Source organism: Asterias rubens, chromosome 7, assembly GCF_902459465.1.
Source record: "Asterias rubens chromosome 7, eAstRub1.3, whole genome shotgun sequence".
NCBI classification, from domain to species: domain Eukaryota; kingdom Metazoa; phylum Echinodermata; class Asteroidea; order Forcipulatida; family Asteriidae; genus Asterias; species Asterias rubens.
Genome location: NC_047068.1, coordinates 3,225,738 through 3,249,495, shown reverse-complemented (window position 1 = coordinate 3,249,495; position 23,758 = coordinate 3,225,738). Strand labels below are relative to the sequence as shown.

At 39.8% G+C, this 23,758-nt stretch overlaps 1 protein-coding gene across 1 annotated transcript; it reads right to left on the bottom strand.

The window, feature by feature from the left end:
- On the bottom strand, positions 1-22,460 carry LOC117292594. Its single transcript, XM_033774703.1, has 27 exons — positions 22,216-22,460; positions 20,945-21,049; positions 20,637-20,769; positions 20,277-20,540; positions 19,546-19,800; positions 18,436-18,540; positions 17,576-17,887; positions 16,486-16,668; positions 15,905-16,132; positions 15,393-15,623; positions 13,895-14,173; positions 13,329-13,559; positions 12,709-12,981; positions 12,131-12,361; positions 11,640-11,756; positions 10,912-11,039; positions 9,351-9,497; positions 7,928-8,312; positions 7,402-7,565; positions 6,756-6,932; positions 5,405-5,535; positions 3,853-3,952; positions 3,019-3,184; positions 2,481-2,547; positions 1,721-1,991; positions 875-1,105; positions 1-745 (listed from the first exon to the last, which is right to left on the bottom strand). The coding sequence occupies exons 1-27, from the start codon at positions 22,402-22,404 to the stop codon at positions 737-739; spliced, it is 5,112 nt and encodes a 1,703-aa protein (XP_033630594.1). The 5' UTR covers positions 22,405-22,460; the 3' UTR covers positions 1-736.
- Positions 22,461-23,758: the final 1,298 nt, after the last annotated feature.

The following is a 23,758-nucleotide window of genomic DNA, read 5'->3' as shown; positions in this document are numbered from 1 at the left end:
TACATTAATTGACTGAATATATCTTCTTATGTTGGATGATAAAGCTGAAGAGGGTTCATTTCTGATACCCATCAAGAATTATTTTACTACACCATTTCACTGTACACTGATCAAAACATTTCCAAGCATGAACATTTGTAAACAACAACATCACGTGGTTGAAGATCTCATTATCATGTAAGTAGTGGTGGCTCCAAGAGGAACCAGTAGTTTGAGATGCACTTGTGGTAACACCACGTGGTAGAACATCTCATATCTGAGTAGTGATGTCTATGAGATGAACCAAGAAGGGTTATACTAAAATAGCAAATCTACGTCTCTGCTTAGCATGTAAGTCTGTAATTAGCGTACACTGTATGTCTATCTCTGCTCAGCGTATCTCTGTCTCTACTAAGCGCATCTCAACCTCTAGTTAGTGTATCTCCGTCTTTACTTGGCATAATCTGCATCTGTACTTAGCGCATCTCTGTCTGTAGTTAGCGTATCTCCGTCTCTGCTTAGCGTATCCCCGTCTGTTCTTGGCGTCTCCCTGCCTTTGCTTGGCGTATCCTTGTCTCTACTTAGCATATCTCAATCTGCACTATGTATCTTCATCTCTGCTTAGCGTCTCTCCGTCTCTACTTAGCGTATTTCCGTCTCTACTTTTATAGCGTATGTTTGTCTCTGCTTAGCATATCTCTATCTCTGCTTAAGGTATCTCCGTCTCTACATGTACTTAGCAAATGTCTGTCTCTACTTAGCGTATGTCCGTCTCTGCCTGGCGTAACTTTGTCTTCACTTTACATATCTCCGTCTCTACTTAGCGTATCTTAATCTTTTCTAAGCGTATGTCTGTCTCTGCTTAATAGCATATCTCTGTCTCTACTTAGCGTATCTCCGTCTCTGCCTCACGAGGTGATGCAGATACCGATATGTCTAAGTTAGTGGTTGGAGCGGTAGACATGGTATTAGGTGCAGTCTGAGATGTTGTTAGACTAGTAGGCTTCTCATCGCGATGGATGGGCAATCGGCATTCACGCCCACAGCAGATACGCCTCAGGTAGGGGGCAATTGCCACTCGAACCTCTTCACGTCGGGCACAGAACATGACACCCACAAGCACACCCTACCAAAATAACATTGAAAGGAGATGATTTAACACTTAGGTTTAATACTTACAAACGTTAAGAAGTAACTTTAATTAGTAAACTTGTTGGTACAACCATATGTAAATCTCTTATGGGAGGAACATTGGCTCTGAAAAGAGCCATTGGTTTTAAGGTTTCAAACAGTATAGACCATGTGAACTTTGTTTACAATTAGTGTGACCTTGCACATTCTTTAGATTTTCTGGCAGGCAAGATACTGCTCTGGTCATAGCGGAAAGTTGACATTTTGTGTCATAGTTTCCACATAAATCTGAGTTATGAAAGTAAAAGCTGGACAAGTTTTGAGATGTGGCCCCCCTTTCATCATATCAAAAGTAGATCAGAATTAGACAGTGCAATCTCTGTTAAATAGGAGATTTTATGTTTCCTTCCTGTACAAATCGTTTGCTTCAGGAAGTCCAGGCTCTGTGGCTCCTTTTTAAACATGTGATGTCACAGGTCACATCGTCTATACCCTGTACGTCTTTAGAGAAGACAGTAATGGTTTAAAGATTATACTTTTCACCCAAACACTGATGTAGAATTTCATGAGTATATTGCTCCTTATTAGCTCATGAATACAATGAACATACCTGCAAGGAGTTAAACAGACAGAAGAGGAGCTGGAAGGCAAAAGTTGCCCCTTCAATGGCCAGAAACCCAAAGCACCAAGTTAAGCCCATGAGGGCTGAGATTCCCACAGCATTCTGGAGGCGTTTGGTTATTTGCTCTGACCGAGATGCCTCTTTGACCTTGAGGAGACTGCGCATGACCAGGATGAAAGTGATGACATTGTGGAGGAGGATGAGAGCGATTGGGGTGAGGAGACCGAGGTACATGGCCAGACCAGGAGAGATGAAGCAACTACAGTCAAAAGGAGAACCCAAAAAGTCAGCTATCAAATCAGTTTAGATTCTTGAGGATGTAATGTCATCTGCTGTTATATAAACTGGGGGTTTGTGGTAAAACCATGAAACTATTATTGTCGAGTTTTGGGGTCTGATTAGAATCAGTGTTTCATGACTCATTTTGTCAGATTTTATTCTGATGGCTACACCATGTACTATATAAAACTCTCCTGGAAGAAGTTGTGGCTCTCAAAAGACCCCAACGTTTCGACTATTAATTATGCCAGCTGTTGTCAGGAGACTGAACAGGGGCCTTTAGTCTTGGCTGCGCTGATTGTCATCAAGAAAAAAGGGGCATTGTAGATGGCATCAGTTTCAAAACCTTGTGTTGAATCTTAAGTAGGATATTACAAGGATGTTGGAAGAGTATTAGAGCTTTTTGCCATGGGTTCTCTGATTTCCATCAAGGACAAGAGGGCATTGTATACGGTGTTTGATGACTTACTAATGTTCATTCCGGTAGGAGTCTGTCGCTGCTGATAGTGTTATTATCAGTAGGATGAAAGGAGATCCTGGAGAGTGAAATAAGAAAAAAAACAGCAATGAATGTTGTTTACAAATAACCTTTGCTTAAACTTTCATCTGTATTATAAACTTCCTTATTTGTCTATTTCCCCTTCATAAAATGTTCCAAACTGTAGTCTTCCTCACTGCCTATGGAGTGGTGGGTAGCCGTGTTAGTAGGGTTAATGCAAACAGGAAAACAAAGCTACAGCATTGAGTAATTGGTATCCTTTGTTTAGAATGTGCAGGACTGCATAAACCTTGGTTTTTCTTCATGAGGTAGTTGCTACGAACGCTCATGCAGATGTTTATTTATTACTAGTTAGTCATTTAAGTGCAAAACTTGATTTGCCTTAGTATTGTAATTTAGGATTTAAATGACAAAGCAACAATGATGGTTGTTTCATGATAAAAACTCTGAGGTGTTTTTCATCAAGCTTGGATAAGTTGTAAAAACCCATCATATTGTGAAGGCTTACCCCAAGCAAGGAGTCCAGCTTTGACCATGTACAGGGGAGTGTCCTCAGGGAACACCTTAACGGTGCTGACGTACATATTCCTGGCTTCAACAGCCATCCACATCATGGTGGTCAGAGTCAAGTAGTGAAGCAGAGCACCCACAAATACACACCCTCCTCCAGAGCCCTGATTGACAATAATTCAGTGGCAAAAATTGGGTTTACTTAGAAGGTTCGAGTTTGCTGCTTCTGATGGTTTTAGAAGGGGCTACATTTATGAGATAACTATAATGTAAAGCACAAGATTATTATCATTACAAATAAAAAAAATTGGATTTTTCATGTACGTTCATAATAGATCAAGTAATTACACTACCATGTACGTACACAATAAGTCTCAAAATATTGTGTACGTACACACTTATTATTATGTACGTACAAGATAGTAATCGTGTACGATTACAAAAGTTATCGCAGTTGTACATGTACATATTAACTTTAGACTAAACGTGTTTGTACATGATAATTAAGATGTTCGTACATAATAAGTCGGGGGTAATCATTTACGTACATGATAATTATTGTGTACGTACATCATGCTTATAATGTACGTACACTATCCGGTACGTACATAATAAGCATCAATATCCAGCGGATAGTTATCTTGTAGGTACACGATAAGAGCATGTTTTTGTTTATTAATGTGGCGACCTCCATAGGCAAACTGTATTCATAAAAACGCACAGATTTGTACACGCAGTGTACAGGATTGGCCAATAAACAACCTCCTTTTGACCTCCGGGTGGGGGCGCCCTACTAAAATGACGTCATGTGCATGAGGACTATTATACTTACTCTAGCATTGTCCACACCAGCCAGGAACACGAGGTAGAGCAGTAGCAAGGAGAAGCAGAAATGGATGAAAATTTGACGAGATTTGCCGGTTCGCAGTTTCCTGGAAGGAAATACGTTCAAGCAATTATATACATCTTTATCTTCAACGGAAGGTACAACTTTGGTAATTGCCTAAGACCAGTCTTCTCACTTGGTATATCCCAACATAAGCATACAAAACAAGCCTGTAAAAATTTGAGCTAAATTGGTCATTGAAGTTGGGAGAAAATGATGAGAGAAAAAACACCCTCGTTGGACGAATTTGTGTTCTTTCAGATAGGAATAAAAGACTTCTGGCTAGAAGTCTTTTACTATTTTAGTGAGAAATTACCTCTTTCTCAAAATCTATGCTACTTCAGAGGGAGCCGTTTCTCACAATGTTTTATACTATCAACAGCTCTCCAATGCTCGTTACCAAAGTCAGTTTTTAAGTTAATATTTGTTTCGAGTAATTACCAAACGTGTACCTTCCCTTTAATTGGCGTTTTGTCTAATGGTAGCTTGAGATAAGCAGATGTACATGGGGATTTGCAGGAAGGAAATACAGTCAAATATTTGGTTGGACTCCTGATTAACTCCTGGTCAACTTTTGTTGGTATTTTGTCTCATCGCAGCTTGAAGTTAATTTATGCTGTGTTTGTCTCGATGCATAGCATTTATTAACAGCTCTATCACAAAAGATTTGTGTGTGTTCAATAGTAATTGATTGCTGATAATGTTTCTATAAATCATCAGAATCGGGCCTACACCATTGCCCCTGTTGGACTGAGAGTAGAAGGAAGTTCATGTCTCACTGCAATGTGTTACATGGATGCGTACTGGATGCAACCAACTGCACCAAATGAAAAGTTTACACAGTGGTAGCCTTAGAGGACACATTGGTAATTAGTTAAAATAATTATTAGCATAAAACCTTTCTTGGTAACGAGTAATGGGGAGAGATTCATAGTATACAATTTTGTGAGAAACGGCTCCCTGTGAAGTAGTGTAGTTTTCGAGAAAGAAGTAATTTTCCACGATTTTGATTTCGAGACATCAGATTTTGAATTTGAGGTCTTGAAGGCAAGCATCTGAAAGCACACAACCATGTGACCATGTTGCGACAAGGGTGTTTTTCTTTCATTAATATCTCGCAAATTCTACGACCGATTGAGCTCAAATTTTCACAGGTTTGATATTTTATGCATAAGTTGAGATACACCAATTGTGGAGACTAGTCTCTGACAATTACCAATAGCCAGTGTCTTTAACGCGCCAGTGTATTTAAAGAAAAATGATGTAAAACTTGAAATGTAAACTTTGTGTGTCTTTAAAATATGTGCAGCTAGATGTTTGTTAGAATGCTTCTGCAATTATATATCGAGGAAGAAAGTCTGTGGAATTGAGTTGGGAAAAAAAATGGATTTGTGCAACTGACAACTGAATCGTATTTTTGGTTTGTGTGCAGTTTTGAGTGCACTGATGACTTTTTTTCTTGGGAACAATTAGAAGGTGCCTTTAAAGACTGTCTTACCTTATGGAGAGGTATATTACCAGGGTAAGAGACAGAGCAATGACCGATAGAGCACCTCCTATTTGGCTGATGAGATCAAGTGCTGGGGTGAATGAGAGACCATCATCTGTACGTTTCTGACCCTTCACATCCTGTGCAAAGTAAAGAGACAAGAACTTCAAAAACATGTTGGGCCATGTTGGAATCACGATGGCCCATGCTGGAATCATGGCCCTTGTTGGAATCATGAACATGTTGGAATTATCAACACTACTCCAAACTGATGATGTTATAATAATTACTTCCCTTCCATCCATCGTGTGATCGTTTTACAGCATGTTTAAGACATTGCATTAGCTGTAGGCAAAATGCTGAATGTACCAATTGATGACGTCATAATTAGCAATGATGACCTTCTAACATCTTATGATCGTTTTACAGTATGTTTTAGACATTGTAATATCTGTAGGCAAAATGCTGAGTGTACTGAATGATGACGTCATAATAAGCAATGATCCCCTTCTTACATCTTGTGATCGTTTTACAGTATGTTTTAGACATTGCATTAGCTGTAGGCAAAATGCTGATTGTACTAAATGATGACGTCATAATTAGCAATGATTCCCTATTCCATCGTGTGATCGTTTTACAGCATGTTTAACACATTGCATTAGCTGTAGGCAAAATGCTTAATGTACCAATTGATGACGTCATAATTAACAATGAAAAACTGAGCACAAATTCTCAACATACTGGAGAAAAATCCTTTGAAGGTCTCCCCTTTGCCACTTCAACTTAAAGATATAGGAAGACTAATCACTAGGACTTAGGACGAGTCCCAACCCTGCACTGTAAGCATGCAGACCTTAAGGTTAATCCTAAGTTACTCGTCCTATCTCGAGATAAGACGAGTTCTTACTTTCTGTGAAATCGACCCCTGGCTCCAAAGTACATCATTGATATGTTGCATGTTAAAGATCATTCTAACTATTTCCTGCGTTTAAATACTCCTAAATTACCCAAACAGTAAAATGCAAACATCCACTGGGGACAGGTCATTTAATCAAGCTGCACCGACACTTTAGAATGGTTTACCATCAGACATTCAATAAGTACAGTCTCTTTCGGTTTTTAAGGCTAAGCTCAAGACTTTTCTTTTAAACATGTTTTTGGCTAATTTGTTATTATTTTTAGGTGCAACAATATTGTTTTGATTTACTCTATTTGCTGTTTTTCTCGATTGTGCTGATTTTTAAGCTGTTGTAGATTTTTGAAATGCGCTTTTGAACATTTTATGGTGAAATGCGCATAATACATGTGGTTTTATTATTATTATTATTATTATTATAATTAAAACAAAGGAAGCACTTACCATGAGGATGGCAAAGTTAGTGGCGTGGTCACATTCACAGGAGACTTTATCAGTGGGTGTGTCTGCTCGTTTGCACCCATCAGTTGACCAAGAACCAGCTTCATCCTCTTCGCTACCAAACTCCCAGAATGTACATTGGATGGTGTCCAAATCCTCCTCAGATGCATTGGTTGGTGTCTGATGAGGGTGAACAATACCTTATTTTAGATTTTTTTGGAAATATTTATGAAAAAGGGGCCCTCCAATCAAATACATTCTTAAAACAAAAGACGCATTAAATCCGAGAGAGTTAATGTGTGCTGTTTGTGTGCAAGTGTGAGCAGGTATACATGCAAAATTTGTTGTTAGTTCATTATCTTCATTACGTAGATAGTATTCGTGTACGTACACGATAGCAATCGTGTACGTACACGGCAGTTATTATGTACGTACATAATACTTGTCAAGTAGGTCGTTATTACTATTAAAAAGATTCATCAAGCATTCTTCCAAAGTTACCAATTAATGCGATTTATTACAACAAAAAAACAAGCACAAGAAAACATTGTTAAAAGAAATGCACAAAAACACAAACAAGCGAAACAAAAAGCATTACTAAAACATTAGGGAAACTTCACTTGAATTTTCACAAAGTTATTAAACTTACCTTGAAGTCTATAACCACTGGATCAGTTAGGTTTTTTAGCTCGACACCTTCCACTGCCAGTGAAACGACGGACCCAGCGACCTTTGATGTCAAGTTCTTAACGCCCGTTTGGAACAACGTGTCATCAGCGTAGACTATGAAACTAATCTTCAATGACGCGTTAGCTTCAAAGTCAATCAAACATTCATGAAACAATTACTGAATCAAAACTTTTTTTAATAACCACTTTGATGTGACCACTTTAGAACATTTTGATGCCTACAGAACAAACTGAACAATACAGGATGCTTTTGTGAGACCTTTAAAGATCAGTTTGTGGTGTGACATAATGATCAGTTATAATATGTACAAACTTTCAAATCAAATGGACTTTAAAGGGACAGTATAATAATGCCATTAGTTTATACATTAGTTTTTGTTTTAAGGAAACCTCATTTTCTTTAAAGGGAACAAGACTTTTGCGATCATAGCATTTTAACTTCTCAACAATAGTGTAATGACCACTGCAGTGGTTCCATATCATTACCAAAGGCTGGCGGCAAATGGTCAAGAATGCTCGCTGGTAACTGAATCGATGCAACAACATCCTTTGGTACTTCGCTGGCATTCGTGAATGTCTTGACCTCAGTGCCATCTAGAGAGCCCTCTTGTGGTGACCTCGAGCCAGCTGACTCCTGTTGTACTGACGCAAAGCTGAATCCATTACTTGCTTTCTGGGGGTCAATGCTCACAGCTTTGACATGGATGGTTTCCTGTTGTATGCTGACATTTCCTCCTTGCTGAAGGGTCAGGGAAACCTGTTGTTCTACGGACTTCACGATGGCCGAGGAGGACGTGCTGTCCGCGGTGCCTTGGCTCTCTTGAACATTCGTTATGACATTGGCAACTGTCTGAATAACAGCCTCGGTCACCTTTAAAAGAAATATCACTTAAGCCCCTTTCATACGAGAGCAATTTAGCAAGGGTCCCTTGCTAAATTGTAGCATGGGTTGTAAGATTTTACAAAATGCACCTCGTGTGAAAGGACAATAATTTTTTGAGTGTCCAGGGTCCCTAGTCAAATCTTGTCCAACATTGCTACATTTTGTCGGAGGTCTGGACCTACGACAAAATCTTACACTAGCGCTTCGGAAGTTTTGACCAAGGACGTGGGCTACAACATCGTGTGAAAGGAACCCTTGTTTATTGAACGACGTCCTAGGTGAAAATGCCCATACAGCGCATGCTATTGTGGGTGCTATCTTGTCCAACTAAGGTGATCAGGATTCCCTAATCGTCATATCACTCTCATGTCGCACAAGGGTTGTTAGTTTTTTAACTTTGCAGTGGGAAAGCTCACAAAATCGGTCACGCATGGTGATAACAAATAAACAAATCCACGCTCGTAAATTTTGTAGCAAGGGACCCCGGCTACATTTTGGCCGTGTGAAAAGGGTTTAAGTCATACACTCAGTTTTAGATTGTTGTAGTCTCTCTGTATAAACTGTATTCACCTCCCACACTTTCCCCTAAAAATAACTCAAAAGCGGGTTTCCCCATGTACTATCAGTTGCTTCAAGAGCCAATAAAAAGTGAACCTTGCTACCCATAAAATTATTAAAACAATGGATTCATTATATCCTCAACGAAGTAAGTCAAGAAATACAATATGAACATCAAATGTTCAGGCTATTTTAGTAACAATGTGGCATCTGCAGTTGATCGGTGTTGTTATCCATCTAATAGGTTGATAGATTAAATTTAAATAAGAACGTAAACTAGTTTCAGTGACTCCACAATACAAAAACAGCAAAGACAAAGTTGCTGTTCAACGATTGTCTTTAATTTCTTACGAGTTAAGACTTCCATTGGTTTATAAAGAAAAAGAGAGGAAGTTATGCTTTCTTGGTGATGTTATTCCTTCAAAGTTATGGACATAGAGAAGCTCTTATTAATAACAATATATCTACCTCTACATCCCCTGATTCTGCCTTGACAATGTTTTCTAAAATCGTTGAAATATCTTCGACGTTGTCATCGCTAGAATCTGAAGATGAGAAAGTCTGCTCAGACAGAAACACAGCCACTTCTTTTGCATTTCCTGCACTGACAGGGACCTGCAATGCAGAAGACAAATGTTATTAGACACAACACTCAATGGTTTGGGTACAATCTTGAATTATATCTTAAGTTTCAAAGAAGTCAGACATATTTGTTTTCTCTTAGCACGTGCTTGATTTCTTGCTTTATAATTCGAGCAATGTCCTCGAATCACGATGGTTCCCCATGCCTTTCTGTCCACATTGCCCACTTGAAATCTGCCGATTCCAGTCCCGTGTCCATCTTGAGAATACCAGTGTACGTTATTGCCGGTCTACCAGGTTTCCTCCTCCAATGCTTAGGGTACACAGAACAATATTGGCCACTGGTTCGTCTTTGCTCCTGTAGCAGTGGCCAGCAAAACGCATCCTTCTCTGTCTGATTTTTGTTGAGAGCTTGGGTATGTTCCCATAATTATAATAAGACTTTGTTGGTCATATGTCGACTTCAGTGGATGTTAAGAGCTGTTCTTAATAGCCTTGTGTAGCACCCATTTATCTGCTTTTCCAGTTTTGGAGTGTTCATTCCCCACAGCCGTATGACAGCACGGCATACTGTTGCAAGGAAGAGGCGCTCCTTGAGCCCTCCATGAAGGTTTGATTTCCACATTTTTCCTAGCACGTAGTTATTTTAATTGTCGCAAACTAAATTAAACCATCTTGCGTATGTGCTCACAAATCTGTGACTAAAACATATATAAGCCACAAAGCTATTTTGTCACAATTTGCGCAGGTTTGTTTAAGTATTTGAAATGAAGATATCAAGTGATTTACTTTTACGTTTATCCGAACCGTAAGAATGTAAACGTGTAACGAACGATATTCATTTGAAGACAACAACACTGTCTCGTAATAGAGCACTTCCTTGTACTCAAAGCGCTCGAACAAAGAGAAGCATTTTATTTTATTTTTTATTTTTTTATTTTTTTTGCAAGTCGCCAGACACACAAGGCCTGAAGGCCACTTCAAGGTGTGGGCTACAATTTTTTTCCAGAGGCCGTTGCCACCTTCTTTACAGTGCTGCAACAGGGTTACCCCTTTTACAGTCCATGGATGTGTGTGAAATGTTTGCATTGTGAGACTAATTAAGTCTGCCAAAAGGTGCTGCAATGCATCCGGCAGCCATAGAAGCATTCGGGCAAACCCTTTCTCTATATTTAACCGAATTCTTTCACGTGCATTACACAACGCACTGGACCAACTGTTTTACGTCCCATCCGAATAAACTTGAACCCACCCTGCTAATCAGAAACGCAAGAACTTGAGTCCCGTGCATTTGACTGTTTGACCACTACTCGCCACTTGTACTTGTGTCATTCCTTGGAGAAATTAAACAAACTTAAACCTCGTACACTGCAGAATGTGTTAAGGCTTCTCAAATAAATTGAATTGGAAACTGAGAGACTTTTATCACTAAAGACTCAAATCTCACCTCCACGACTTGTTCAACACTGATGGTCTCCTCTGGTTCGCCACAGCTTTGTACCACGTGATCTTCCCAAGAAAAGTACAGGGGAGACGCAGCTGTTGAACAATTCCTGGTGGCTTTCGGATGCCCAGCTATTTGTGTAGGAATTAAAATAACTCAAATGCTTACTTGATTTGTTGTTACTTGAAATGGTTACTTGATTTGTTGTTGTTGTTGTTGTTGTTGTTGTTGTTGTTGTTGTTGTTGTTGTTGTTGTTGTTGTTGTTGCTACTGTTGTCGTGTGTTATTGTCGTTGTGGATGTCGTTGTCAATGTCGGTGTTGATGTAGTTGTTGTTGTTGCTGTTGTTGTTTTGTTGTTATTGTTGTGGTCGTTTGGCATTGTCGTTGTCGCTGTCGCTGTCAATGCTGATGTAGTTGTTGTTGTTGTTGTGTGGTTGTTGTTGTTGCTGTTTTTGCGGTTATTGTGTTGTTATTGTTTTTGTCGTGTTGCATTGTCGTCGCTGTCGCTGTCGGTGTTGGTGTAGTTGTTGTTGTTGTTGCTGTTGATGTTGCGGTTGCTGTGCTGTGATGTTGTCGTGTGGCATCGTCGTTTATGTCATTTTATAGTCGTCGTTTTTTTTTTTGGTTTTTTTTTTGGGGGGGGGCGTTGCTTGGGGGTTGGGCGGGGGGGGGGGCTTAGAAAACACAGCTGACATAACTTTAAAATGTTCAATATCTCATTGTCACGAACCTTTTTTAGTTAGAAGTTCACATCTCTGAACTGACTTTGCCTCAGTTCCAGCAATCGTGGCCAGCCATGACAAGTCACCATGTTGGGTATCATTGGTTTTGTCATTCACACATTGACCTGAACAAACAAAAAGACAGTTACGTAGAAAATAACTAGATAGCATCTATAGTGTAGTAGACGCAGACATTTCGGTACTACGGTATTCCAGTGGTTAGACTACAAGGCTTGCAATCACAAGGTTGTGGGTTCGAATTCCTCTGCTAACCGCTGATTTCACATTGACTTATGTAAGTGCTGTCGTCTAAAACTGAATCACAATTTCTTGATTTGTGCAGTTCATAATCTTAGACGTTAAACCAATGTTTGTATGTGATAGATTGGCTGTTGCCAGCTTAGTGTTTATATCCCCTTGTGGGAGTTTGCCGAGTTCCCTTTAGCGGGAAGATCATTCAAACAAACAAACTAATAAACCTGGATATTGTTTTACTTACCAACAACACTGAAGTTAAAAGAACATGTCAACTGTAGATTATTGACCCCAAACCACTGGTCGTATGTAACATTGTATGTCCCAATCTCAAATACATCTCCGGACTTGGCAGTGGAGGTGAGGTTTGATCCGCCCCATCCGGTTACATCCGGATCATTCCAGAACACACTGGATGAGTTTTCGCCAGGACTGGCTGGTACTACCTCAAGCACAGGACATGTTAGGCCGACCTCTATATGAAAGGAAGAAACAACAAAACAATGTTCACCATTTGCCACAAAATGTGTTCACGTGTTTAGTACAACATGAGGTTCTTGACATTTTAAAACCGAAGACAAAGCTGTTCAGCGTGGCGACAAAGTCGGGCAAATCATCAATTGTTTTTATTTGAAGTAACTGCAGAAGTTCTGATTCCTAGACTTGTCTATTCTGTTGTATATCACCTCGGTATCGCCAACTAAGATATTTCAATATCCATATTAGTATTCTTGGTACATTGTATTCAACGTGGGGTCAGCAGATATTATTATAGTGAAAAATGAATACAGGCTGACACTGGCAGCTTCCAACACAACAAACCTTTGACTGTGACGGTGAAGTTACAGAAGTTGTGATTCCCAGACGTGTCTGTTCCATTGTACATCACCTCGGTATCTCCAACTGAGAAATTTCCGTATCCATCTTGATGACATTCATTGGTAACGGTTGCTGAGCAACCAAACACCACATCAACAGACTGATTGGAGTTATCCGAGAAGACTGGAGGGACCCATGAGTGAGGTACCGGGGTGGTCGATGCGGCAGGAATTATCGCATCATCAGGGCAGCCACTGATACCAGGAGGCTCGTTATCTAAATACATAAACATATAGAGCAACAATAAGAGAAAGTTCATTTTACCTTTATCACATTTATGGTATTTACTAAATGATATATAGTGAGAAATAATATGAAGGATAACTGTGCTCCAGACCAAAGTTATCAGAGAAAAATTGGAAGGATCCATGAGTGAGAAACAAGACCGGTTGACATGGCAGTGTTCTGACATCATCGGAGCAACTGTCAATACAGGAAAGATCAATATATAAATCCCAAACAAGAAGTTGCAAAGAAATGAAAGAATGCACCTCGTTTTTAGGCACAATGGCTGATTGGAATCAGTAAGTGCAATTAATTCATAACAAAGATGCAGATCTTACCAACAACATCAACTTCAAAAGAGCATGTCAGAACCAGATTGTTGATTCCAAACCACTGCTGATATGTCACACTCTGTGAACCAATTGGAAAAGCCTCTCCAGAAACGGCGGTCGATGTAAAGTTTGTCTCGTCCCATCCGGTTAGATTCGGTTCTTGCCAGTTGACTATGGCTGTACTCGAGTCAGGATCAGTCAAGACTGTCACATCCAACGGGCAGACTAGATCAACCTCTGTATATATAAGGACACAAAGAGAATACTGTTAGACCGCCATGCTTATTGGAAGATAGCTCAGGTGAGCGCCAACACTAAGTCAAAATATTGACTTCTCATGTTTTTGCCATACTCGATATAAGATTTCTTTTAGAATAAAGTGTTGCTCCCCTTTTCGCGGAAACTATGGCTCGTTTGGGGGTAAGGAATTAACTCATCTTTGTTTATTGATGATTAAAATAGCTTGATGCATAGTATAGTCTGGCCAAAGAAAACAACGATTTGTAGGAAAAGTAGCTTATAGAAGGTAATCAAACAAATTTTCACAAGTGAACATAAATATTTCAACGCACCTCTGACTGTGACGGTGAAGTTACAGAAGTTGTGATTCCCAGACGTGTCTGTTCCATTGTACATCACCTTGGTATCTCCAACTGAGAAAGTTCCATTTCCATCTTGATGACATTCATTGGAGACGGTTGCTGAGCAACCAAACTCCACATCAACAGACTGATCGACTTTATCTGAGATGACTGGAGGGACCCATGTATGCACTATGGGCGTGTTTGATCCGGTTGGAAGGATGACGTCATCAGGACAGTTTTCTATTTCTGGACTTTCTGTATCTTTTACTACAACAAGGGAGCAATTTTATACAAGGAAGGTTAGACCGTATTGAAATGCCCTTTTTTTGCTATGAAAGTTGCCGTCTTGTGGGGCAAACCGTATGCGAGTCCAAACGCAGTGCGCAACATTCCCGGTTTGATTTCTATGGCACATGCACGCATACACGCACGCAAACGCGCACAGACGCCATGTTGTAGGGCAGATGTTTGAACGGTGACGTCATATTCAATACGGTCTATACAAGTTTTGCAATCACTCTTAACAAATAATGACAACACAGGGGTGAAGCCAATAGCAGTCTTTGATATTAAACTTTTTGAGAAAAATTTCGCTTCGAAGTTATGTCTTTATGAAAAAAAATATTTGATGTTTATCCCCCTACATTTGAATGCGAGAAGCATTCTCAGATTGTGCATTCCTATACACCTTATGCACATGACGTCATTTCAGAAGGGCGCCCTCACCTAGAGGTCAAAAGGAGGTTGTTCATTGGCCAATCCTGTGCGCCTCGCGTACAAATCGGTGCGTTTCGATTGTTTCGTCACCGTTTTTCCACTAAGATGGCCGCTGGATGACGTCAATGCATAAGCTCTATTAGGGATAAATTTTCCTGTGTGGACACATTCGCTCCGGATTTTTCGGCGACTTTAATGTTCCACATGCTAGTTTGATATTAAACATCTACATTTATACAGGCTTAAATCAATGGAATGGTTTCAAAAGCAAAGGTATTCTTTGCCTTTACAGGTTTGTTTGTTTGTAGTTAAGGTTACCTGTAGTTGAATTTTCATTAATAACGTAGCCATTAACAACTTATAAGCTAGAGCCTAAACCTAATCAAACACACATACTTAGTTATCGTGTTTCCATAAACCCTCAGGCCAGAGGTATAGTATTTGAGTTTTTTTATCAGTTTTTTTATGTGGTTGTTTTGTGATTTGGGAATAATTTCTCAAAGTGAAGTTGGTTTATATTACTGCCATGCTACAATCCCGGCCATATCTCGTTGGGCCCCCGCACCACGGCCCCGTGCCCCCTTTCAATGTTGGCTCTCGTTGCGCGGTCTTGGTTTCCATCAACATTGAGCAGGGGAAGTGTGGAAGAATGTTTATAGTCATATTGCAAATGGGTGGCCCAAGCACTTTGTTTGCCGGGATTGTAGACGCCAGACTTTAAAAACGATGATATCAAAAGATTCAGAACTATTCCAGCTGACTCACTCACCGATGACGAGAATACCAAAGGAACACTTCAAGACCAGATTGGTAGCTCTAAACCACTGCTTGTACGTCACGCCATGTAAACCAATGGGAAATGCACCTCCAGAAACGGCAGACGCTGTGAAGTTGGTCTCGTGCCATCCAGTGAGTTCCGGTTCCAGCCAGTTGACTCTGGTTATGTTGTTTTCAGGCGGCATTAAGATGGTCTTATTTTGTGGGCATACAAGATTTACCTCTACATCAAAAAAGAAACAATATTGTTGACAACAAACTATTTACATTTTGTGAACCAACAAAACACGTATACAGAAATATACAAAAGTACATGACATTTTATTCTGATCGCAAACCTTTGACTGTGAAAGTGAAGTTGCAGAAATTCTGATTTCCAGACGTGTCTGTTCCATTGTACATCACCCCGGAAACACGTCTTGTAAAGCGTCTCACTTTTGATGGGTTGGGAAAATATCACGCCGTAAACCCGATTGTTTATCATGAAATTATTTTGTTCCTCACCTACAATAACGATTTCAAAGGAGCAGGTCAAAATCAGACTGGACGCAAACCTCTGATGGTACGTCACCCTCTGTGAACCAATATGAAATACATCTCCAGACTGAGCAGTCGATGTGAAGTTTGTCTCGTCCCATCCGGTTAGAACCGGTTCTGTCCAGTTGACTCTGGTTGTGTCCGAGCCGGCTTCGGTTGGTAGTGTCACGTTAAGCGGGCAGACTAAATTAACCTCTGTAAGAAGAAGGAAAACAATTGGTGGCGATGTAAATAATGTTGCCGCTAATTTTCAAGCTGAAGGTGAGGGCCATTGTTTGTAATCAATAAAAGCAAATGTTTCTAGGCGGTTCTCATGTCACAAACACAGCCGATAACAGCAAGTACATCTTTTACCATTTGTTTACTTTCGCTTTTCACTGATAATGATTTATAAGCTTCACAATCAACGTCTCAAATGAAAATGGATGAATGCGTAGTTAACAGAAAAAGAAAAAGTTTGTTCTATACCAAATGACTTTTAGCACTTTCTCCGTGAAAAAGAGTGGATATAGACTTTTAGGGTTATGACGAAATAAAGTGCAGCAAACCTTTGACTGTGACTGTGAAGTTACAGAAGTTCTGATTCCCAGACTTGTCTGTTCCATTGTACATCACCTCGGTATCTCCAACTGAGAAATTTCCGTACCCATCTTGATGACATTTATTGGAGACGGTTGCCAGGCAACCAAACACCACAACAACAGACCGATATGAGTTATTAAAGGACCGATCTGAAAGATAAATAACAAAGAAGGTTCCCTGATGGGCTGGATGGATAGTGATAACACAAAGTTCATCTAAAGAAAGCAAGCTCCAAAGTGGCTTTTTAGAAATAATGTAGGCATACAGCACTTCGTCACATCCCCGTAGATCCTTTTTTGTTTTGTCACAACGGTGCCTCGTAAGTTGGCACGTCGCGTGACATACAGGGATCCCACAGCCTGAAGAACTTAATGCCCTTTTTATACAGTGGTGCATTTCAGAGAATTCAACAGTTGAGTTTTCTGTCATACCTTTTACTTTGGTCGTGTATTCTGTTTGGAAATTAAAGATAAACAAAGTTTGGTTTTAATTTGAGAGTGTGTTTTCACCTCTAGCATTATTGATACATGGTGTGTTTTGAGGTTTACATGGCTCGTCCAGGTTTATTTTGTCATATATTCATGTAAGGTTACGTTAAAGACAATGAACACTATTGATAATTTTTAAAGACCAGTCTTCTCACTTGGTGTCTCAACATATTATGCATAATATAACAAACTTGTGAAAATTTGAGCTCAATTTGGTCGTCGAAGTTGCGAGATAATAATGGAAAAAAAACACCCTTGTCACACGAAGTTGTGTGCTTTCAGAACTGAGGTCTCGAAATCAAATTCGTGGAAAATTACTTCCTTTTCAAAAACTACGTTACTTCAGAGGTAGCCCTTTAACCTCTCCCCATTGCTTGTTACCAAGTAAGTTTTTATGCTTATAATTATTTTGAGTAATTACCAATAGTGTCCACTGCCTTTAAGTGAAGCGAAAGAAACACATCGCTATTGTCTCATGTGACAACATTTTAATTTTTGTTGCTAGTGATTTACTTTCCATGTTTAAAATTGAGGTTCACACAATGTATGTTATGCTTCTCGCACCCACCTGTGTCACACGTCACTGAAGCATCTTGTGAATGGTAACAATTTTGGACACCCCAGCCTGGAAAAGCACAATCTTGAAGCCGTTCCTCATTTCCATCGCAGTTGATGTTGTCCATGAGTATTTGACTTGTTTCTCGTCCAAAGCGTGCACTCCGCCAAGCATCAGTTGCACCAGTGAAGCCAAGTTGTCTGCACACAACGTTTGCGTCTTTGATGTCCCATGAATCATCACATACAGTGCCCCATTGGCCCTCATAGAATACTTCAACTCTACCGTCAGAGGGGACGCTTCCGCCAACAAGCCGCACACCAGCTGTTTTGGAGAGAGAGAGAGAGAGTTGATAAATCAATGAATGAAACCTTTACATCTAAATGGTGTTACGTTTCGTTAACTTAAAAAAGAATGACCAACAGCACTAGCTGAAAGGGTCACTTAACAATGGTAAAAATACATGAAGAAATAAAAACAATCACATTATCGTATCATAGACAATACAACAAAATGCAAGAGGAAGATCCGTTAACTGTAGTTTCATCTTGGTACAACGGTTGTTAGTTCTTCCACTACACAAAGTATCCTTTCTGTCTTTGAAGACTGAGTCAATGCACTCAACCTTCACTTTTATTTCACAAATGCCGATGATAATATGAGACTAAAGTCGACTGTCTTTATTGGAACAATTCTTGAACTTTAAGATGAAAAACAATTGCTTCTACTTTGTGACTGTTGTTCTCATCTCTGGAATTATACTTGATATTCAACTAGGGAAAATTGCCTTAAGTCGTTCCAGACCAGACCTTCGTTTTTATATTTTACTTTCTGGCATTTCAGCAAAAAGGAAGAAGGAAACAAGTACTGACCAGACTTGTCTGAGAAGACTGGAGGGATCCATGTATAAGATACGTCAGGTGTGGTTGATAACACAGGGATGATGACGTCAGTAGGACAGTTGATTGTAAGAGGTTCTATGTTAAAACGAATGCAAAACGCAATGAATCAGTCACTGAAACGAAAGCTCAATAAAGGCGGTCTCCTTCCTCAGGATTAAACTCGCTAAGCTAAAGAACGGGCTAGTTTAAGTCTTTTAGTGTCATTTCTTAATGAAAAATATCTAAAATGACTTTTGATCTTTATTAAAAGACAGTTGACACTTTTGGTAATTGTCAAAGACCAGTCCTCTCACTTGGTGAATCTCAACATATGCATAAAATAACAAACCTGTGAAAAATTGAGCTCAATTGGTCGTCGAAGTTGCGAGATAATAATGAAAGAAAAATCACCCTTGTCACACGCAGTTGTATGCGTTTAGATGGTTGATTTCGAGACCTCAAATTCTAAACTTGAGGTCTCGAAATCAAATTCGTGGAAAATTACTTCTTTCTCGAACACTATGTCACTTCAGAGGGAGTCGTTTCTCACAATGTGATAGTGCATCGGTTTGCCGTGCGCTAGTCCGAAGACTATCACACGGCGTGCAGTACCCAGACGTCCGTTGCGTGTACGAGGATGATAAATTATTAATAGTCTGTTTCGAAACCATTTCGGATTACATGACACTACATGCAGCAGAGCACAGTAAAAGTTTTCGCAATCTGTATTCGCGTCGTCCGTGGATTGTAGCATTCAGGTCTGTAACTTAATAGTACAGTATTTAGAAATGTTTGGGGTGTTATAAAACAAATACTGACTGCTTTTACTCGTGCAATGGTTAAAACTATGACTCCCTCGGTGATCCTCGGAGAGTTCTATTTTCCCTCGGCTTCGCCTTGGGAAAATATAACGCTCCGGGGATCACCTCGGGAGTCATAGTTTTAACCATAGCACTCGAAGCAGTCACTATTTGTATACATGTACTATCAACCTCTCCCCATTACTCGTCACCAAGTCAGGTTGTATGATAATAATTATTTTGAGTAATTTACCAATAGTGTCCACTGTCTTTAAAGGTTGATTTTTGTTATCTCAATTACCTGGTAGAGTTGTGATGTTAAATGTACACATTCCTTGATTAGATGCACAATCGCGTGTTGTACATGTCACCTCAGTAATCCCGACTCTGTACACCCAACCTGACACAGCCTGGTGGTTGTTATGATCTATACATGTAATAAAGGTGATGTTACCGTCAACATTATCGGTTGCTGTTGGCATAGTTGACCAGTTGACTACTCGACTTGCCCTGGAATAAATGTTGTCCGGACACGTCACAACCGGAGGCTCAATGTCTGTGGGGAACACAAAGTGTAAATTTTGCATATACTTTTTTTTTGGTAAAACACATCACAAGCAGAAAGGCAATATCCAAAATAGACCTTATGCACATGACGTCATTTCAGTAGGGCGCCCTCACCTAGAGGTCAAAAGGAGGTTGTTCATTGGCCAATGTGCGCCGCGCGTACAAATCTGTGCGTTTCGATTGTTTCGTCACCGCTTTTCCACTAAGAGGGCCGCTGGATGACGTCAATGCATAAGGTCTTTGTTTGAGTGGTACTTCTCCGGTCATTGCTCTCTGTATGCTTCTCCTGTGTGTACCAGATTTGAATTATATAAAACCTCATTGTAAAGCATTGTCTTCCGTAGTTTATCTGAGAAACCGTGAAACAAAAACCAGAGTGGTTACTGGGGACTTAGACTAAGAGACTTGTCCTAACTTGAACACATGAGTGACAAAATGTTATTCGTATAACATTAAAACACCTACCTCTTAAAGTGATCGTAAACTGGCAATATCCCTGGTACGGTACAGTATCATTAATATCAGTAGTACATGTGATACTCGTTTTCCCTGCTGGAAATATGTCACCAGACATCGTAGGATTGCCGTCTTGGTCTTCACAAACGATACTTGCTGGATCAATGACACCTCCCGCAGAGTCAATGGCTGATGGCAGCGGTGACCAAATGACAGCTTCATCTGGCATTCCCCCGATGAATGAGACAATAGTATCGTTTGGACAAATGACAACTGGCGACAAAGAAAAACATAAATTATGACCCATTTGAAAATTTGAAAAAAGATGAGCAAAGACTATATCTCATTATTTTGTTTCGGAGGTCTTACCTTCTGTGTCTAAACGAAAAAGCCAGCGCCCTCTAGTGCCAATATTTGTTCTCTCTTCGATGTCGTAAATCTGGTCCGTCAATGATTTTGGCACAGCGTAGTAGGCTACCCCATCACCAGCATTGTAACCAACCTGATAATCAAATAAATATACTTTTTGGGTGTGTGTGGGGGGGGGGGGTATATTATTCCCGAGTTTCCTTTGTGTAAGTTTGACAAATAGTTTGGAACATGGAATTGAAAAGAATTCGCACTATTGGCATCAATAAATCAATTTTGTTATTTATTTATGAAAAGTTTTATCTAACCTGGGTATGCATATAAAATCTTGAAGATGTTGAATCAATTTCCTTGTAATTGAAGATGGTATAAGCCCGTCTGCCATCCGTCACTATAACTGCTTGAAACGTTTGCTGAAAATAACGTAATAACGTTTAGAAAAATACTGAAACGAAACTGAGATAAATGGCAGTGTTCTGATAAATATATTTCTTGTTGATCAACGTGTGACATACTAGTTTCATCACAAGCCACGCCCAGTTTACAAAACCATTCATGAAAGACGGAGGCCTTTTCCAAAGTATCAGCTTCAATTTTAAGAATGTCTTTTGACGGTAATAAAGACAGTGGACACTATTGGTAAATGTCAAAGACCAGTCTTCTCACTTGGTGTGTCTCAACATATGCATAAAATAACAAACCTGTGAAATTTTCGGCTTGATTGGTCATCGGAGTTACGAGATAACTATGAAAGAAAAAAACACTCTGTTCACACGAAGTTGTGTGCTTTCAGATGCTTGATTTCGAGACCTCAAATTCTAAACTTGAGGTCTCGAAATCAAATTTGTGGAAAAATACTTCTTCTCGAAAACTACGCCACTTCAGAGGGAGTCGTTTCTCACAATGTTTTATACTATCAACCTCTCCCATTTCTCATAATCAAGAAAGGTTTAATGATAAAAATTATGTTGAGTAATTACCAATAGTGTCCACAGCCCTTAAACAAAGTGACCGAAAACCACGTGTGCGCACACAAAATGTACTGACGATGACTAAAGCAAGCTAGTCGAAACGTTGAGACCAATTTCAGAACTGACTCCGCGGCAGTACAGTTAATTACGATCCTATAAGCTAAAGTAGTAGTCCAGTCTAATTTCTATACCATCCGCCCGGGTAATAGTTAAAAGCAGGACAGTTCTTTTCAGAACTGAGAAGTCTCACGAACCTCCGATTATCTACTCAACGGCAGTAGAATAAAGCAAGACAGTTCCCTAAGAACAACTCTACCTCGCAAGTAGATACACACATGGTGTTACCGCAAACCAAATATACATTGATACCTCACCATGCAATGCCTCAAATCCTATAGCATTACAGTTCGTTATTATTTTGATGTGTAGCAAGAACGTATTGTATTGCTGAAATATACAATGGCTAAAATAGTCCTTACGATCTCAGTATAAAGAGATTAATGGTACGCAATTACGTCTTCACGTCGCCATATTGGATGTAAACCTTTAACGGGGGCAGTAAGCTATTCCAGTGATGTCTTAGTGAATAAGCTCGGTACATTACTCACTCTGGCCATGGGGAACCAGTAACTTGACACATTCACCCAGGTTACTATCAACATCCACGAAGCTCTGAAATTTAACTGGTTACCGAACGCCTGACGAACAACATCGTCTGCTTGGTCGTAAACGTCTTCAGTAGAAGAGTTCCGGTGAAGCGAACGGTACTTCACATCCCCATCCGCGTTGTCCCTCATGGTGGTCCAAAAAACTGCTAGAATTGGAACTGTAAACGGAAACTCCTGAGGTATGGAGGCTGCGAAGCCTTGTCCGAACGAAACTAAACCATATGAGCTGATCTGCGATAACAAATATACAAAAAGAACGTTTTCGTCGTATAGATGCTACAGAGTTGGTCGAATGATTTATTATAAGAACGTTTTGGTAAACATGTCTATGCAAGAAATGTGTGTTAAAGACACTGGACACCTTTGGTATTGTCAAAAACCAGTCTTCTCACTTGGTGTATCTCAACATAATATGCACAAAGTAACAAACCTGTGAAAATTTGAACTCAATATTGGTCGTTGAATTTGCGAGATATTAAAGGAACACGTTGCCTTGGATCGGTCGAGTTAGTCTATAAAAAGCATTTGTAACCGTTTGTTATGAAATGCATATGGTTGGAAAGGTGTTTTAAAAGTAGAATACGATGATCCACACAAACATGCCTCGAAATTGCACGGTTTTCCTTTTGCCTTGTCGACTAACGCGGTCAGCCATTTATAGGAGTCAAATGTTTGACCCCCATAAATGGCCGGCCGTGTTAGTTCGCCAAGTAAAAGGAAAACCACGCAATTTCGAGGCAGATTTGTGTGGATCATTGTATTCTACTTTTAAAACATCTTCCCAATAATATGCGTTTTACAACAAATGGGTACAAACGCTGTTTATAGACCAACTCGTCCGATCCAAGGCAACGTGTTCCTTTAATAGAAGAAAAAACACCCTTGTCACACGAAGTTGTGTGCCTTATGCCCGACTTCGAGACCTCAAAATCTAATTTTGAGGTCTCGAAATCAAATTCAAATATTAGTGGAAAATTACTATGTTAACTCAGCTCAGGGAGCAAGTTCTCATAACGTTTCTCCGGTGACTGTTAACAAATAAGTTTTTATGCTAACAATTATTTTGAGTAATTACCAATAGTGCCTTTAAGTTTAAACCTTGTACAAGCAAAAAAGGTACCGTTTAATTTGTCACGAGAGGGCGCCATTGGAAGCGGTTGAAATTGATGACGTCATTACTCTTTTACCTGGAAGGTATCGGGGTTACAATACTCAAAAAGAGGGCCATGTCGGTTAAACTACTATAGACCTTTCTTGATAAACAAACCGCATTGGTTGGCATGGACGGCCGAACGTTAGTAAAATTCGTTATTTTCTGCGAAACTTTCAATAGGAGACTTTCCAACGCTAGGTGGCAGCAGACATACCGGGTAAATTTCCATTGTTTACGTAATTCTGAACATGCGCATAATTCTGAGAACAATGGATTTACCCGGTAAGTCTGCTGCCCTCTATCGTCCCAGAAAGTCTCCCATTCAATAAA

Coding starts and splice junctions, on each gene's coding strand:
- LOC117292594 (XM_033774703.1), bottom strand. CDS start 22,404: ATGAGGGACAACGCGGATGGGGATGTGAAGTACCGTTCGCTTCACCGG. Junction 16,669..17,575: donor TTCAGTGACGTGTGACACAG/GTGGGTGCGAGA, acceptor TTTATCTTTCAG/ATCGGTCCTTTAATAACTCA. Junction 11,040..11,639: donor TGAACTTCTAACTAAAAAAG/GTTCGTGACAAT, acceptor CTACACAAATAG/CTGGGCATCCGAAAGCCACC.